Source organism: Ascaphus truei, chromosome 4, assembly GCF_040206685.1.
Source record: "Ascaphus truei isolate aAscTru1 chromosome 4, aAscTru1.hap1, whole genome shotgun sequence".
In the NCBI taxonomy this organism is placed as follows: domain Eukaryota; kingdom Metazoa; phylum Chordata; class Amphibia; order Anura; family Ascaphidae; genus Ascaphus; species Ascaphus truei.
The window spans coordinates 44,605,971-44,621,387 of NC_134486.1; the positions used below are offsets into that span (position 1 = coordinate 44,605,971).

At 43.4% G+C, this 15,417-nt stretch overlaps 1 protein-coding gene across 1 annotated transcript; it reads right to left on the reverse strand.

Annotated features, from left to right (window-relative positions):
- Positions 1-85: 85 nt before the first annotated feature.
- LOC142492732 (putative deoxyribonuclease tatdn3-A) lies at positions 86-12,454 on the reverse strand. Its single transcript, XM_075595664.1, has 6 exons — positions 12,323-12,454; positions 5,776-5,808; positions 5,594-5,667; positions 5,385-5,466; positions 512-574; positions 86-404 (listed from the first exon to the last, which is right to left on the reverse strand). The coding sequence occupies exons 1-6, from the start codon at positions 12,377-12,379 to the stop codon at positions 285-287; spliced, it is 429 nt and encodes a 142-aa protein (XP_075451779.1). The 5' UTR covers positions 12,380-12,454; the 3' UTR covers positions 86-284.
- Between the last annotated feature and the right edge of the window lie 2,963 nt (positions 12,455-15,417).

The window sequence follows — 15,417 nt, forward strand, 5'->3', positions numbered from 1 at the left end:
TGAAAGGGGCGCCACCAGGTACTGAACCTAAAGGTTCACATACTTTTTCACACATGGATATTGAATGTGGAATCATTTGTGGATAAATGTTGAAAAGGTATCATGTTTTTGTATCATTTGTTTGATCAGGTTATCTTTATCTATTATTAAGACGGAGATTAAGATCTAATAACATTTTATGTTTGAAATATGTGAAAATCCTAAGGTGTTCGCAAACGGGGTTCGCAAACTTTTTCTAGCCACTGCATGTCCACCCTTAGAGATGAGCTGCTTGCTCTCCACATTTACACTGACACAGGCAAGTCCAATCTTTTTGCAATATCCAGCTGCAGCTGAAAAACCTTTCGCTGCTCGTCACGTTGTTCGGAAGTGGGGGCGAGCCAGGGAGTGAAGTCTAAACCAATCTGCACACAAATACACAAAAGGATTGTTTAAAACAGAACAAGGAGGTGCAAAGGCACTCAGTAATTATATATACATACACACATACACTACATACAGTATTCTTTACCTCTCCTATAGCAACCAGCTCATCTTTGTACTTGTCAAACAGTGAGACAGCAGGTTCCAAGTCCTATATAAAAAAAAAAAAGTGTGTGTAAGAACAGGACTCATTTATTTATCTATACAATATTGCCCAGGCGCTGATAGTCCAGGATGAATCAGATATACAAGAAAAAGATAAGGCCATTCAATGAAAGTACTGAAATCATAAGTTCTATGCTGTTAACAGGCATCAGATTTTGTATCTTGGCCATTCAGGGAAATTAACGTTCTGGTCTTTGCGCAAGAAATTTACTAAAACTATTTTTGCCGTTATGCATTTTAAATTGTGCACCCTATGAGCATCCAAATTGCTATATTAAAGGGGCAGTTTAACCTACCATACTCTATTATGTTATATGATATAAACGCAAAAGTAAAAATAAAAAAATAAAAAAAACCTACCTAGACCATGAATACCTAATGGAAACAAAATTATTAGTAATAGTCAGCATGGATTTATGATGGATAGATCATGCTAAACTAACCTTATTACAGTATATGAGAGAGAGAGACCATATATATATTACAGGAAAAATACATTCCTCCCTGACTCCAAGAATTGGCAATCAGATTATCTGCCATTACCATCTCCATGGGTAACGAATTCCACATTTTAACTGCCCTTACTGTAAAGAAACCTTTCGTTTTGTTGCTGGTGAAATCTCCTTTCCTCCAACCTTAAGTGATGACCCCGTGTCCTTTGTACTGCTCTTGGGATGAATAATTATTTTGAAAGCTCCTTATACTGTCCACGAATATATTTGTATATAGTTATCATATCCCATCTTAGACGCCTCTTTTCTAGTGTAAATAAATCTAATTTAGCTAGCCTCTCCTCATAAGTTAGATCGTCCATCCCCTTTATTAATTTGGTGGCTCTTCTCTGCACTCTCTCTAGTTCCATAATGTCTTTTCTAAGGAGTGGAGCCCAAAATTGTACTCCATATTCAAGATGTGTTCTTACTAATGCTTTATAAACGGGCATAATTATGTTAACTTCTCTTCCATCCACTGCCCTTTTAATGCAAGATAAGATCTTGTTTGCCTTTGCAGCTTTTGCATGACACTATTGCTAAGCCTGCTGGGAGAAGGAGTGGCTCAGTGAGTAAAGACACTGACTGGCTCTGAGTTAAGCAGGGACCTGGTTCAATTCCCGGTGTCAGCTCCTTGTGACCTTGGGCAAGTCACTTTATCTCCCTGTGCCTCAGGCACCAAAAACATAGATTGTAAACTCCACGGGGGGGGACCTGTGCCAGCAAAATGTCTCTTTAAAGCGCTACACAACATGTTGTTGTTGCTGTTATAATTAGCACTCCTAAATCCTTCTCCATCAATGATTCCCCTAATTTATCCCCATTTAATTTGTAAGTCACCTTTTTATTCTTGCATCCCAAATGAATAACCTTTTTTAATACAGAATAAATCTGTATTAAACATCACCTGCCATTTGCCTGCCCACGTTTCCAGTCTCTCCAAGTCCTTCTGGCGAGAAATTACATGCTGCTCTGATTCTACTACCTTACACAATTTAGTGTCATCAACAAAGATGGAGACTTTGCTCTCGATCCCAACCTCAAGGTCATTAATAAACAAGTTAAAAAGCAGGGGTCCGAGTACTAATCCCTGAGGTACTCCACTCACGACTTTAGCCCAACCTGAAAAAGTTCCATTTATGACAACCCTCTGTTGTCTGTCCTTTAACCAGTTTTCAAATGAGGTGCATATATTTTTACTGAGTCCAATTTGCTTTATTTTGTACAATAACCTCGTGTGGAACAGTATCAAAAGCCTTTGCAAAATCTAAGTAGACCACATCAACTGCATTTTCCTGGTCTAAATTCCTACTTACCCCCTCAAATAAACTATGTATATACTGTACTATTTGTGTGTTGCTCACACTTAAAAGCTGCAGTTCAGTCTTTTTTTTTTTTTTTTAATTTATTTTTTTACTTCAATAGTTTCATGTGGGCAATCTCTAATTACCTAAAGAACTGCATAGCTGCCGGTCAATTCGTTCTCCGTCTATTGATCGGCAAAGTTTGGCGACATCTTTAAATATGGGGAATGTAAATCGTTGCTATAGGAACAAGCATGCTTGTTAAAATAGAATACAAGAAAATTGGTCTTTCAAAGTTGTTTTTTTTAAAACAGAAAATGCTAAAAGTATTTTTTCTTAAAAAAAAACAACTTTGAAAGACCAATTTTCTTGTATTCTATTTTAACAAGCATGCTCGTTCCTATAGCAACGATTTACATTCCCCATATTTAAAGATGTCGCCAAACTTTGCCGATCAATAGACGGAGAACGAATTGACCGGCAGCTATGCAGTTTTTTAGGTAAGTAGAGATTGCCCACATCAAACTATTGAAGTTAAAAAATAAATTTAAAAAAAACGGGAGCCTGAACTGCAGCTTTAAAGGGGCAAATCTACAGGGGAACAATTCTGTGAGTGAACAGACAGTGGAACAATTCTGTGAGTGAACAGGGGCAGAGGATTCATCAGTATTAAAGTGCAAGAAGAGAGGGTGTCACAAGCCTGAGGGACTAGAATGACTGGCGTACAATTGTGATAAGTTGGCTGCTCCAGGTGTAGATGCAGCCAAGTGTGAGTGGGAGATTTGGGGGGATTTCCACCGCTCTGCAAATGGAGAAGTAGGAGTCTAGGATCAGAAGGTGCATGTATAGTTTGGTGGGTTTGTCAGCTCTAGCTTCATGCGGAGTAGGAGTTTGCATACTGAGCAGTACTTCCTCCCCACTTGAGAGTTTAAGAGAGTGTTCAGGAAGGTAAACATGCAAGCAGAGCGAAGGTATGTTATAGCTGCTGTATCAAAGCACAACAGCCTGTCAGGTTTGGCCAACACCAGTCTTAAAGGGCAACAAACAGGTCAGGAGTTCTGGATATCTCTGCTTCAGCACAGGTGGCTGCCATTCTGAGTGAGCCCCATGCTGAAGCAGGGATATCCTGAAAATTTGGCCTGATGGTGGCCCTTGAGGACTGGAGTTGGCCACTCCCCTGCCTATGGGCAGTCACATTGTATATTGAGGTGGTGGATGAGCCCAATTGAAGATATTCAATGGGGTCCCTGGTTGCGGAAAGATCATGTCAGAGGAAAGCACTGAAGATTGATTTGACTGTGGGAGAAAAGAGGCTCCCCCCCATTTCCACTTGTAGGATTGGGAGAGTTTGGTCCTATTACCGATACTGTGTCGTACGGTGTGGAGGTGTCCACTCATGCCAAAACTCGACAATGAGCAGCAGGGCATGGTATGTATCTCTTTATTTAAATAGCGCCATTAGCATTAATGGACATAGCGCATCACAGCAGTAATACATGTGACAGACATGTACATAACAAATAATACAAATAACAGATCATGGGAATAAGTGCTTCAGACTTAAAAATTAACATTTAGGAAGAGGAGTCCCTGCTCCGAAGAGCTTACAATCTAATTGGTAGGTAGGAAGAACGTACAGAGACAGTAGGAGGGCGTTCTGGTAAGTGCGTCTGCAGGGGGCCACAATTTATGTATCAGGTGTATAGTATTAGCCGCGGAGCTACTCATATGCTTCGTTAAGCAGGTGCGTTTTAAGGTGGGTCTTAAAGGTGGATAGAGAGGGTGCTAGTCGGGTGTTGAGGGGAAGGGAATTCCAGAGGTGTGGGGCAGTTAGTGAGAAAGGTTTAAGGCGGGAGAGGGCTTTAGATACAAAGGGGGTGGAGAGAAGACATCCGTAAGCGGAACGCAACAGTCGGGATGGTGCATAGCGAGAAATTAGGACTGAGATGTAAGGAGGGGCAGAAGAGTGTAAAGCTTTAAAAGTGAAGAGGAGAAATGAGTGTGAGATGCGGGAATTGATAGGAAGCCAGGAGAGGGATTTCAGCAGGGGAGATGCTGAGACAAATTTAGGAAAGAGTAGTGATTCTGGCAGCAGCGTTTAGGATAGATTGCAGGGGGAACAGGTGAGAGGCAGGAAGGCCGGACAGCAGGAGGTTACAGTAATCGAGACGGGAGAGAATGGGGGCCTGTCAGAGTTTTAGCAGTCGAGCAACAGAGGAAAGGGCGTATCTTTGTAATATTGCACGAAGGTGCATGCATGGTGGCGCCCTCTCATGGTGGGAGAGGTGGTGAAACAGCCCGTGCTTGGTGGCAGAGTTCAATGCTGTCTTCTCGTGGAGATTGAAGCAGGATTAATATTCAGTGGTGCAGCAGGGTGTGGCGGAGTCCTCATTTGTGTACTGCTCACTTTTTGTTCTGGAGAGAGCTGTCCCTTTAATTAGTACCTGGCTACCTGTAACAGGGACTTATCCCTGTTGAGGAAACTGCCTCTAAAGCCAGCAGGGAGCTGGTTAAGTGCAGCCAGGCAATTGACCAGACTCCACCTGCCTAATGAGAGCTCTGTGAAAGAGTGTCATGTGATACACAGGAGAATGATTCCTTAGCTCACATTTGGGGTGACAAAGGAAAGCAGAGGAGCCTGCACACAGACTTGCTTGAGCACAAAGGTGTGCTGAGATCAAGACACCCAGACACCCTCAAGCAGACACCTACTTGGACACCACTGACCTGAAGGGCCATTTGCGTTAAGATACCACTGAGACTTTGGGGTGATAAGTGGGTAAGGGGCTTTCTCTCCCCCTCCCCAGCCTTGCAGAGAGGGACTGGGGAGTGAGTTAGCCCTTACACAGGGATAGATGTTTATTGTTTTATGTATATTTTTGATTGCTGTATTGTCTAAAGGAACAGGTAATAAAGCCTTACTTTAATTTCACCTTAAAAATGGTCCCCATTGCATACCTCTGCACACATCTCTTACACTACCACTTTTCAGTTCTCTTACCTTCACTGTCACACTGTACTGCCCGTCTGCATTGCTCTGAATCGGATGTACCCCAAAACACGGCATAATAAAGTCTGGGTACCTTTAAAAAAAAAAAAAAAAAAGATCATATATATATATATGTATATCAGATTTCAGTCTACCATTACATTACCATGATTGGCATGTTTAATGCTGAATTGTGTAAAGTATCTAAAGATATAGCAGACCTCTCTGAAAGATGAATAAGACTTTCAAATTCTCTCTCATGTTCGGTAACAGAAATGAGAGCTCGGATTCCTTCCTGCGGAACGAGCACAAGAAATTATTTTCGTAAGTATTTGCAATGAAAAAAATAAAATAAAAACTTAACATTTCAAATGTTTTTTTCTAGAAAATGAAAGTTACCTACTTGTCTTGATTTTTCAATAATGTCCTCTGTGTCCTGAAAATAAAAGTATTTGAACATGTATTATTCTAAGAAATAAGATGTAACATCACATAGTTCCCTACAAGTAATGTAGAGGAACAAATCTAAAAAGAAAATTAAATATAAGAAAAATTAACTATTGCTCAAGGTGGTATCTCTAATTCCCACCCAAAGATCCTAGAAATCAGGAAGAGCAAAAAACAGTCCAAAAAATACCAAGTAAAAAAAAAAAGTATATTATATCCAATACAGCATTGCAGTAAGATTTGGGTGACCACACGTCCTGTTTTTTTTTTTCATTTGCCCCGGGTCCCAACTTACTTTCAAAAAAATGTCCCGATTTTTTTCGACACTCGTGCACATGCGCAGCTGGCAAGTGCCGATCAAGTATGCGCACAAACGTCTAGCAAGAGCTGATCACGCACGCGCAGTGTGACAGTGAAGGTAAGCGAACTGAAAAGTGGTAGTGACAGTGTAAGAGATGTGTGCAGAGGTATGCAATGGAGACCGTTTTTAAGGCAAGTGCCGATCACGCATGCGCACGAGCGTCTGGCAAGTGCCGATCACGCATGCGCACGAGCATTTGAAAAGCGCTCGATCACGCATGCGCACGAGCGTCTGGCAAGCGCCAATCACGCATGCGCACGAACTTCTGGCAAGCGCCAACTGCGCATGCACAGCCTACAAGCGCCCATTGCCAATGCATGACAGGCAAGTTGCCAGCCACTCGTGCATGCGTGAAATTTGGCCCGGGGAAAATAGGGTCACCCGAACGAAGTAAGTTCATAGTACAAGACTCAAATGATCAGAATAGTATACACACAACGTGTATATAGAAAAATCGAATACCAATTTACCCAGGCATTTAATTAAGGAATCACAACCTGTCCGGCATTAAATAGCCACAGTCCCATTCCATCTTTCCTTGTGTCTGGTCTTGTTTATAACCTTAAATCTTTTCTTCTTTTTCCTTTTGTGTAACGGTGAAGTGCTTTGCGTCCCATTGGGAGAAATGTTATAAAATTATTATATAATATAAAAGGTAAAAAAACAACAAAAAAAACCTTACCACAAATAAAAGAATAACACGCAGTCACCCTGGTGAATGAGACTCGACGTTTCGGGCCAAAAACAGAACTTTATCAAGCCTTGATATTTCTATATACACGTTGTATACTATTGTGATCATTTGCGTCTCGCACAACGTCTCACCGCAATGCTGTATTGGATTTAATATACCTTTGAACATTTATTTAGTGTCTTGATATTTTTTGGACTGTTTATTGATCATTCTTCCCAATTTATAACATGTATTATTCTGGCATAATTAAAAAAAAAAACCAACGACTACAACTGGAAACCCAGCCTTTGCTTTCAAACAAACAAACAAAATCTCCAGATCCCATATGAGAGAAAATTCAAATAGAATGTTTATGATAACTAACATTGGAACAAAAAACTGTATATACTGTACATTGCACATTATCTGTAGAAATGAAACATTCCAAGAAATATAAACAGTAGCAAAGGTCATTGTGCATTAGCCGTAAAAAAAAAAAAGTTGCGTCTTTGTATTTATTCCTGCTCCTTATTTCTACTGAGTGGAAGTGCAATGTTTTGAGTCATACTCAACCCTTCCTCAGGAAGGAAAGGAACTTGAATGATCAGTATTTAAGCAGGTCAAATGCATGTGGATTCATACAAACCAGGCCATTTCCTGCTAATGCTGGAGCCAGCACATGATCCAACAATTCTGGCCTTGTACACAATGGAATAAATACATCACAAACCCAGTGTGCATGCAAATTCCCCAATCCAGCATGGAAATGCTGCTTAGGGGTCTATGTACAATATCAACGCAGAGAAAAGTGTGTATAGACGCACTGTTCCGCTTAAAGGAGCAGAGCTGCGGCATATGGAAGAACAGTTTCTTACATCTGATGCACAATGATAGATTTAGGCCACTTCTGATCTGCTTAATGTTTTGCGCAATTTAAAAGGTGAAAAGTGACGCAGAATGTGATACATCTCATTATAATCTGTGCCCCGTATAGCCCCTCCTACTGACACTCCACAAGTTCTGGTAGACGGGGCAAAATTGGAGCAAAATAATTTGATCCATAGGTGCAGGATGAAAATGCACTAACATTGCTTTGATACCCAGGCCCCTGGTGTCCTACACTTTTGAATAACTCGCTTTCCGTCACTCCCACTGATCCACATTAGTGCAGCCAGTTCCTGTTACACCACTTTTGGGAAGATTGAAAAATGTCTCTCACTACTTATTACAACTACAAGCCCTTCTTCCTCTGTAGCAAAACCTGGGTATTCAAGCACTGAAAACGTCCATGGGCCCCTAATAGTGGGTTGTGTTTTTCACCTTTTTCTTTTCCCGTTATTCTGAAGCTTAAACACTGCCTAAGGCTGGGGCCATGGTACAGCAGACCCTGCGGACGTGCTGAGCGAACAGACTGCCTTAAGGCAGTGTTCACGTCCATGCGGAGTGCGGGCGAGCGTGCGGAAGCGGAGGGGGCGCGCGTTTGCGCAAGAAATCAGCTCAAACCGATTTCTTCGCGCGACAGGCCAGTCACGTGAGCGGTTTGCCCAATGAGGGCGAACCAGCTCCATGACGTCACTGGCACGGCCATAGACACGCCCCCCGACGGCGCACGTACCATGGCCGAGAAACGCACCCGCTTCATCGCCGCGCAAGCCTCCGCACGGGTGAGGGCGCCATGGCCCCAGCCTAATGCACAATGTGCTTTCTCCCGGCCTGCAAAGGCTCGGGACCTGGTGGCCTCGCAGTTCCTCTCGCTACACTGGATTTGTATCTTATTTAAAGCATCTCCCCCTTTCTGTTTTACCAAAATAAATAGTGTTTCGGTATTTCTAAAACACACTCCAATGAGCTCTCGCCCCAATAACAGTGGATCGTTTTTAATTTCTAGATCTGGCATGGTACAACTACATTTTGTAATCCACTTCAACCACTGAGTTCAAGTTATGCAGCGGGGTAGAAGCACCATTTATTATCACACAATATTACTAAGCAGTTGAATGGGTTTTTAATGAAATAGGAATCGTTTAAAATAAATCTTAATTCTTACAACAAAAGCTTGTGCGAGGCTCACAATGTTTATTATCATTATTATTTTTTTCCACTCCTGAATCCAGGGGTCCCCTGAAGCTGATCCATAGACCCCCCCAGTGCTGTCAATGTTAAAACCGGGGCTCCCTCCCCCCCATGATTTTTCTTGTTAGCACAGAATCTGTACTTTTGTTTCATCAATGCAGAAATAATATCAATTTCAGTTATCTAAGGCCGGGGGTTCTTAACTTCAGTCCTCAAGCCCTCCCAACGGGTCAGGTTTTCAAGATATCCCTGCTTCAGCACAGGTGGCTGTCTTGCTGAAGCTGGGGTAGCCTGAAAACCTGTCCTGTTGGCGGGGGGGAAGGGAGTGGAGGCTTGAGGACTGGAGTTGAGCACCCCATGTCTAATGGCAGGTGCTGTTTCAGTTTATTTTAAACAACTGGTCAATGTAATTGTGAGAGCCAAAGGTTTAATCACACCAAATATTTGTTTTCTTATTTGTTTCCTGTCAAAATGGATCAAGTTCTGTTTTTTTTTATATCCAGATCTCTCTCATTGCAAACTTTTGCTGGAACTTACTACTCTTCCCCTTAATCTCCTTGGGCATCGATAGAAGTGTAATTAGTTTACACCAAACAATTAAAGAAAGAAAAAAGAAAAAAAAGGAGTGTATGTATTAACAATTTGGCAGTATATACAAGAGTTTACAAACAGGTTTTTCATAAAAGAGATTAGGTAAAGATCACAAAAACACAACAAAGCATTTGGTTACTACAAAAATATCAACATTTAACATACTTAATTGACCAAAAAACAAAACAATAAAAATGATTAAGTAGTAATCCCCTCAAGACAGGGCATTACCTTACCATTAATTCCCAGGGGGCTTTATACCTACCCGGGCATTCATGGCCAGGGAATGCCCAGTCTGAAATAGATTATTTCTATTGTAAGCTACATTTTTATATTTTTCATGATTAAAATAAGTCTACGAATTACCAAAAGGCCCCCCCCCCCACCCTTCCAGATCTCCCCTCCCACCCGGTACCCCCGGATCATATAATTTCCCTCCCACCGCTTCTCATGACCGCTTACAGATCTCCCGCCAGCACCAGCAAGTAATTCCTGCTCTCTGATTTAACCAGACAACAGGGATTTCAATACTGCCTGGAATTGACATGCATTTAGCCGACAAGGCCGCGATTATAGTGGACGCGCCGCCAAAACAAATACCTGAATTCCGTGAAGGGGAGCATGGTGCGCGCGACCGGCAGAATCCTGGAGACACACATGCATTTGTCTCTCCATGCAAAGGCCGCGTGACGTCAGCGTCACGGGAAAAGGTTCAACCAATAATGACGAACCGCTCGTGTGACGTCACGCGCCACGCCTCCCTGTCGCCTCCTGCATACAGTGCAGGTTTCCCGCGTGAGTGACATCACGTGCGCCCTGCAGCACCCATTATAATCGTGGCCTAACATTGGTAGGCAACGAGTCAATATATATATACACATACATACATACATACATACATACATACAGTTCACCTCTTATAATACGGGAACTCTGATACTAGCACTTTTAATTGCACTAAATCACAAAAGCATATGCTTCATTTATTTAACCCCTTCAGGTCACTTGCACATATTTCACAAGGTTTATAGGTAATAATAAGACATTGCATATATTTAGTGTAGGGAGCTGCTACATAGGGCCTCATGCAGAGAGCAGTGCTATTAACAATCTCGCCATTTTCTGGCGAAAATCGCGCTAAAAACAGCGAGGTAGGAAAAAAGCGGCATTTTTTTTTTCTATTTGAAAATCTCGCCGCGCGGCTGGCGAGAAACTACATCTCGCCAGTCTGAAAAATATCCAAATTCAGAAAGGCGCGCACGCCATCTAGCGGCTGTTTTTGGCGCGATTTTCTTCAATTTTCTCCGCCAACTAAAGTTGGCAAGAAGCAGGAGCTCGCCGGCTATAGGGAGAAAAAAAAATGCGCGTTTTTTTTTTTTCCCCTTTCAGCTGCGCGCATCTCCTCATTTACAATTCTCCACATGCAGTAATGCTAAAAATAGCGGATTTCGCCCATTTCTGCATATGGAGAATAAAACTCTCCATTAAAGCTACTTTTTCTTAAACTCTCCAATTTATTCTAGCGCTGCTCTCTGCATAGGCCCCATAGAGTCTACCTTGATGAGGTTGGCGGGCTTAAATCCTGTTTTGATCAAAACATGCAACCAAATGACTCCTTTGTCACACACTTAGGTTCTAAATGTAAACATGTCACTAGTTTTCAAATTGGTAGGAGCGCAGGATCTGTTTTTTTGATTATATATATTAGTGTAAAGGCAGAAGGGACGTTGCAGCCGTGGGTACGAGCTTCTCCTCTCCTGTCAGCTTCTTCATGCTGGCACATTGACTTATACTGTCCCATTCCTTAGGCCGAGCTCAGACTGGCTGCTATGTCCGCGCCTCCGCCGCGCGCTCCTGCAGTCCAGCGATTTGTGCTCAAACTACAGGAGCTGGGTCGCGGCGTTTGGGGGCGTGGTGGGTGACTAACACGTCACGGAGCCGGTTCACCTTTATTGGCTGAACCAGCTCATGTGAGGCGACTGCAGCCCCGAATTTCAATTTGGGTTGTGGCGGCAAAATGTCACAGCGTCAACTCTGTAGTTTGCCGCCACAAGCAGTTTCTAGTGTGACAACTGCCATCCACTAGCCTCAAAGAGTGCCGAATGTGCGCACGGACGTCGCGTAGCATCCTCTCTGATCTGGGCCTTACACTGGGGACCAGTGATTAGCACTGTCCTCATTAGGCTGCGTCCATAGAAGGACAAGCAGCGCTGAGCCGTGCGGACACTCTGCGCTGAGCCCCGGCATCCTCAGTGAGGATGTCTTGAGAGGGGGCTCACGCGAGCGTCCGCAGGCGTGCTGACGAGCTGGATTTTTCAGCTGACAGCCAAAGCTGTTTTACAGCGCGGTGTCGGTTGAAAACATCCAATCAGCGCGAAGCAGCGTCTACGTCACGTTGACGTCGGTGCGTCACGGGCTATTGGCCCAGCGACGTCACTGCCCCGCCTCCCGATCGCGCCCGCTGGCTCGCTTGCATGTTAATGAAATCGCACAGCTTCAGCAGGCGAGCCTCAGCGTCAGCGCAGTTCAGCACTGCTCCCCCCTCTATGGACGCAGCCTTAGGCAGCAACATCTCCCCTCCCTCTGCACTGGGGTGAGAGGGAGAGCAGGCTGCTGTGGTGAGCAGCGGTTAAGAACAGCAGGTGAAGCCTCCCAGGCTGCCTGCTGCCCAGCAATGGCCTATAATCACCTATATGTAACATGTCAGTGCTATTAGCTCACTTGGGCCAGGAGGGACATCCTCTTTAACAATGTAAACCAGGAGAGCTACTGTACAGTGCCAGGCAGCAGCTACAATGTTATTACCTGCATGAATTCCTCAGCTGTCATGTGACAGTGACAGTCCACATATGCCAGAGCCATGTGTAGTCCCAGCAAGCTACCAGAGAGGGCGGGGCTTCCTGGCAATGACGCCTGCTGCGGGTGGAGCTTCAACAGTCACTGCACATGGAGTGGGCGGAGCTTGCCTGCAGTGGGCGGGGCTAAGGAGCACTTGTCTGGCTCCATATGCGCTCTGCAAAGCACTTTGAGCAGCAGCCAATCCGAGAACAGACAATGTGGGCGGGGCAATGTAAACTGGTATGTTAGAGGGGCACAAAGAATATTAGGGCCTTCATGTGCACGCGCCTGTACTGTGCAGGGGAATTCCCCGGGTATATTTCTCACATAGAATAGGAACCTCGAGTTTGTTTAACATTCATTTAATGACGAGAGAGAATGAGAGAGAGAATGAGAGAGAGAATGAGAGAGAGAACGAGAGAGAGAACGAGAGAGAGAGAGAGAACGAGAGAATGAGAGAGAGAATGAGAGAGAGAATGAGAGAGAGAGAATGAGAGAGAGAGAGAGAGAGAGAGAGAGAATGAGAGAGAGAGAGAGAGAATGAGAGAGAGAGAGAATGAGAGAGAGAATGAGAGAGAGAGAATGAGAGAGAGAGAATGAGAGAGAGAATGAGAGAGAGAGAGAGAGAGAGAGAGAGAGAGAGAGAGAGAGAGAGAATGTGTTAAAAAGAGTAGGGTTACTATTGATTGTTTGACGTATTGTATTGTATGTCTTTATTTATATAGCGCCATTAGTGTACATAGCGCTTCACAGTAGTAATACATGTGGTAATCAAATAAATAACAGATAATATAAATAACAGATCATGGGAATAAGTGCTTTAGACATAAAAGTAACATTTCGGAAGAGGAGTCCCTGCCCCGAGGAGCTTACAGTCTAATTGGTAGGTAGGGAGAACGTACAGAGACAGTAGGAGGGAGTTCTGGTAAGTGCGTCTGCAGGGGGCCAAGCATTATGTATCGTGTTTAGAATATCCACAGTGCTATTCATATGCTTCTTTAAGCAGGTGTGTCTTAAGGTGGGTCTTAAAGGTGGATAGAGAGGGTGCTAGTCGGGTACTGAGGGGAAGGGCATTCCAGAGGTGTGGGGCAGTCAGTGAAAAAGGTTTAAGGCGGGAGAGGGCTTTAGATACAAAGGGGGTAGAAAGAAGACATCCTTGAGCAGAACGCAAGAGTCTGGATGGTGCATACCGAGAAATTAGGGATGAGATGTAAGGAGGGGCAGAAGAATGTAAAGCTTTAAAAGTGAGGAGAAGAATGGAGTGTGAGATGCGGGATTTGATCGGAAGCCAGGAGAGGGATTTCATGAGGGGAGATGCTGAGACAGATCTAGGAAAGAGTAGAGTGATTCTGGCAGCAGCGTTTAGGATAGATTGTAGGGGAGACAGGTGAGAGGCAGGAAGGCCGGACAGCAGGAGGTTACAGTAATCAAGACGGGAGAGAATGAGGGCCTGAGTCAGAGTTTTAGCAGTCGAACAACAGAGGAAAGGGCGTATCTTAGTTATATTGCGGAGGAAAAAGCGACAAGTTTTAGAAATGTTTTGAATGTGAAGGGCGAATGTGAGAGAGGAGTCGAATGTGACCCCTAGGCAGCGTGCTTGGGCTACTGGGTGAATGATTGTAGTTCCAACAGTAATGTGGAAGGAGGTAGTAGGGCCAGGTTTGGGAGGAAGTATGAGGAGCTCTGTTTTAGCCATGTTGAGTTTAAGGCGTCGGAGGGCCATCCAGGATGATATAGCAGAGACATTCAGAAACTTTGGTTTGTACAGCAGGTGTAAGGTCAGGTGTTGAAAAGTATATTTGTGTGTCGTCGGCATAGAGGTGATAATACGTACTGTATTTGTATTGTTACTTGAAAACAAATAAAATATACAAGTTAAAAAAAAACAGTAGGGTTAGCTTATATAGGTGAAAATATAAGGTGGAAATAATAATGCGATGGAAATAATTAAATATAAACATATAAAATACAAAGGTAATATAACCAAATTGTGAATATAAACCATAATATACACTTTAAATAATATATTAAATCATGCAAACCAGTCCCAATAGTAGGAAGTGTAGATCAATATATTGTACATCTAAATAAGGAAATGCGAAACATGATCTTTTGGTCAAGGGAGACTTAATTGCAGCTTCAGTTGGTGATGAAACACATCACAGAGAGAGACCTGAAAAGAGAAAGCTAAAAAGAAGTGCACGCTCCATAGCAGGACTGTAAAAAAGTTTAAATAAAAAGTCAACAAGACTTCCACTCACAAAAGGAGCAAATTAATGTGCATGTTAGAGTAACAACTCAGCACAAGACGTCCAGCTCACGGAATGGATGAGGATGGATCTTCACGATCGATAGAAACTAACACCTCGGCTGTCCGTAGATGAGTTTCTGCAACCAGTCAGGCCAGGATGAAGTAAGTGAGATTGCTCTGTTTGGTTGTTTCAAGAGAGAGTACCACCGGATAATTGAAAAGTAGACCCCCTCACTCAAAAGTCCACTTCCGCATCAGCATAGGGTACATGCACTGCCCTGCGTACGCGGAAGTGGACTTTTGTGTGAGGCGGTATATATTTAGAAAATTTAACCCACAACAGTTTCTGGCTGATCTTACCAATGGCTCTTGCTACAGAACCGACTTGATACCTGACCCCGATTCTGAGGTTCATTATTTCCAAACAGAGTTCTTAAAATTCTGTGATACCCATGCTCCCTTATGCAGAGTAAGAGTACGGGGGGCCACCACATTTGTCCACTCCCAATGAAGCGATTACAATACCAAGACAAATTTCCTTAGCCAACTCAGCTTTCGCCCAAAACACACCATGGTAACTGCCCTCCTAAAAGTTTGCAATGAGATCCAGTGTGGAATAGAACTTGGACAACTCACTGGTTCAATATTCCTAGATTTTACAAAGGCTTTTGATACTCTTGATCATGTTATCTTGCTAAATAAACATTAGGGCTCTGGAATAGGCGAACATGGTTTAATTTCTACCTATTAGGTAGATCCCAACATGCGTCTATCTCGACCCTAACTTCAACCCCTTGAATATCACCTGCAG

Coding starts and splice junctions, on each gene's coding strand:
- LOC142492732 (XM_075595664.1), bottom strand. CDS start 12,379: ATGGCTCTGGCATATGTGGACTGTCACTGTCACATGACAGCTGAGGAA. Junction 5,668..5,775: donor TTATTGAAAAATCAAGACAA/GTAGGTAACTTT, acceptor CTCGTTCCGCAG/GAAGGAATCCGAGCTCTCAT. Junction 5,467..5,593: donor CTTATTCATCTTTCAGAGAG/GTCTGCTATATC, acceptor TTTTTTTTAAAG/GTACCCAGACTTTATTATGC.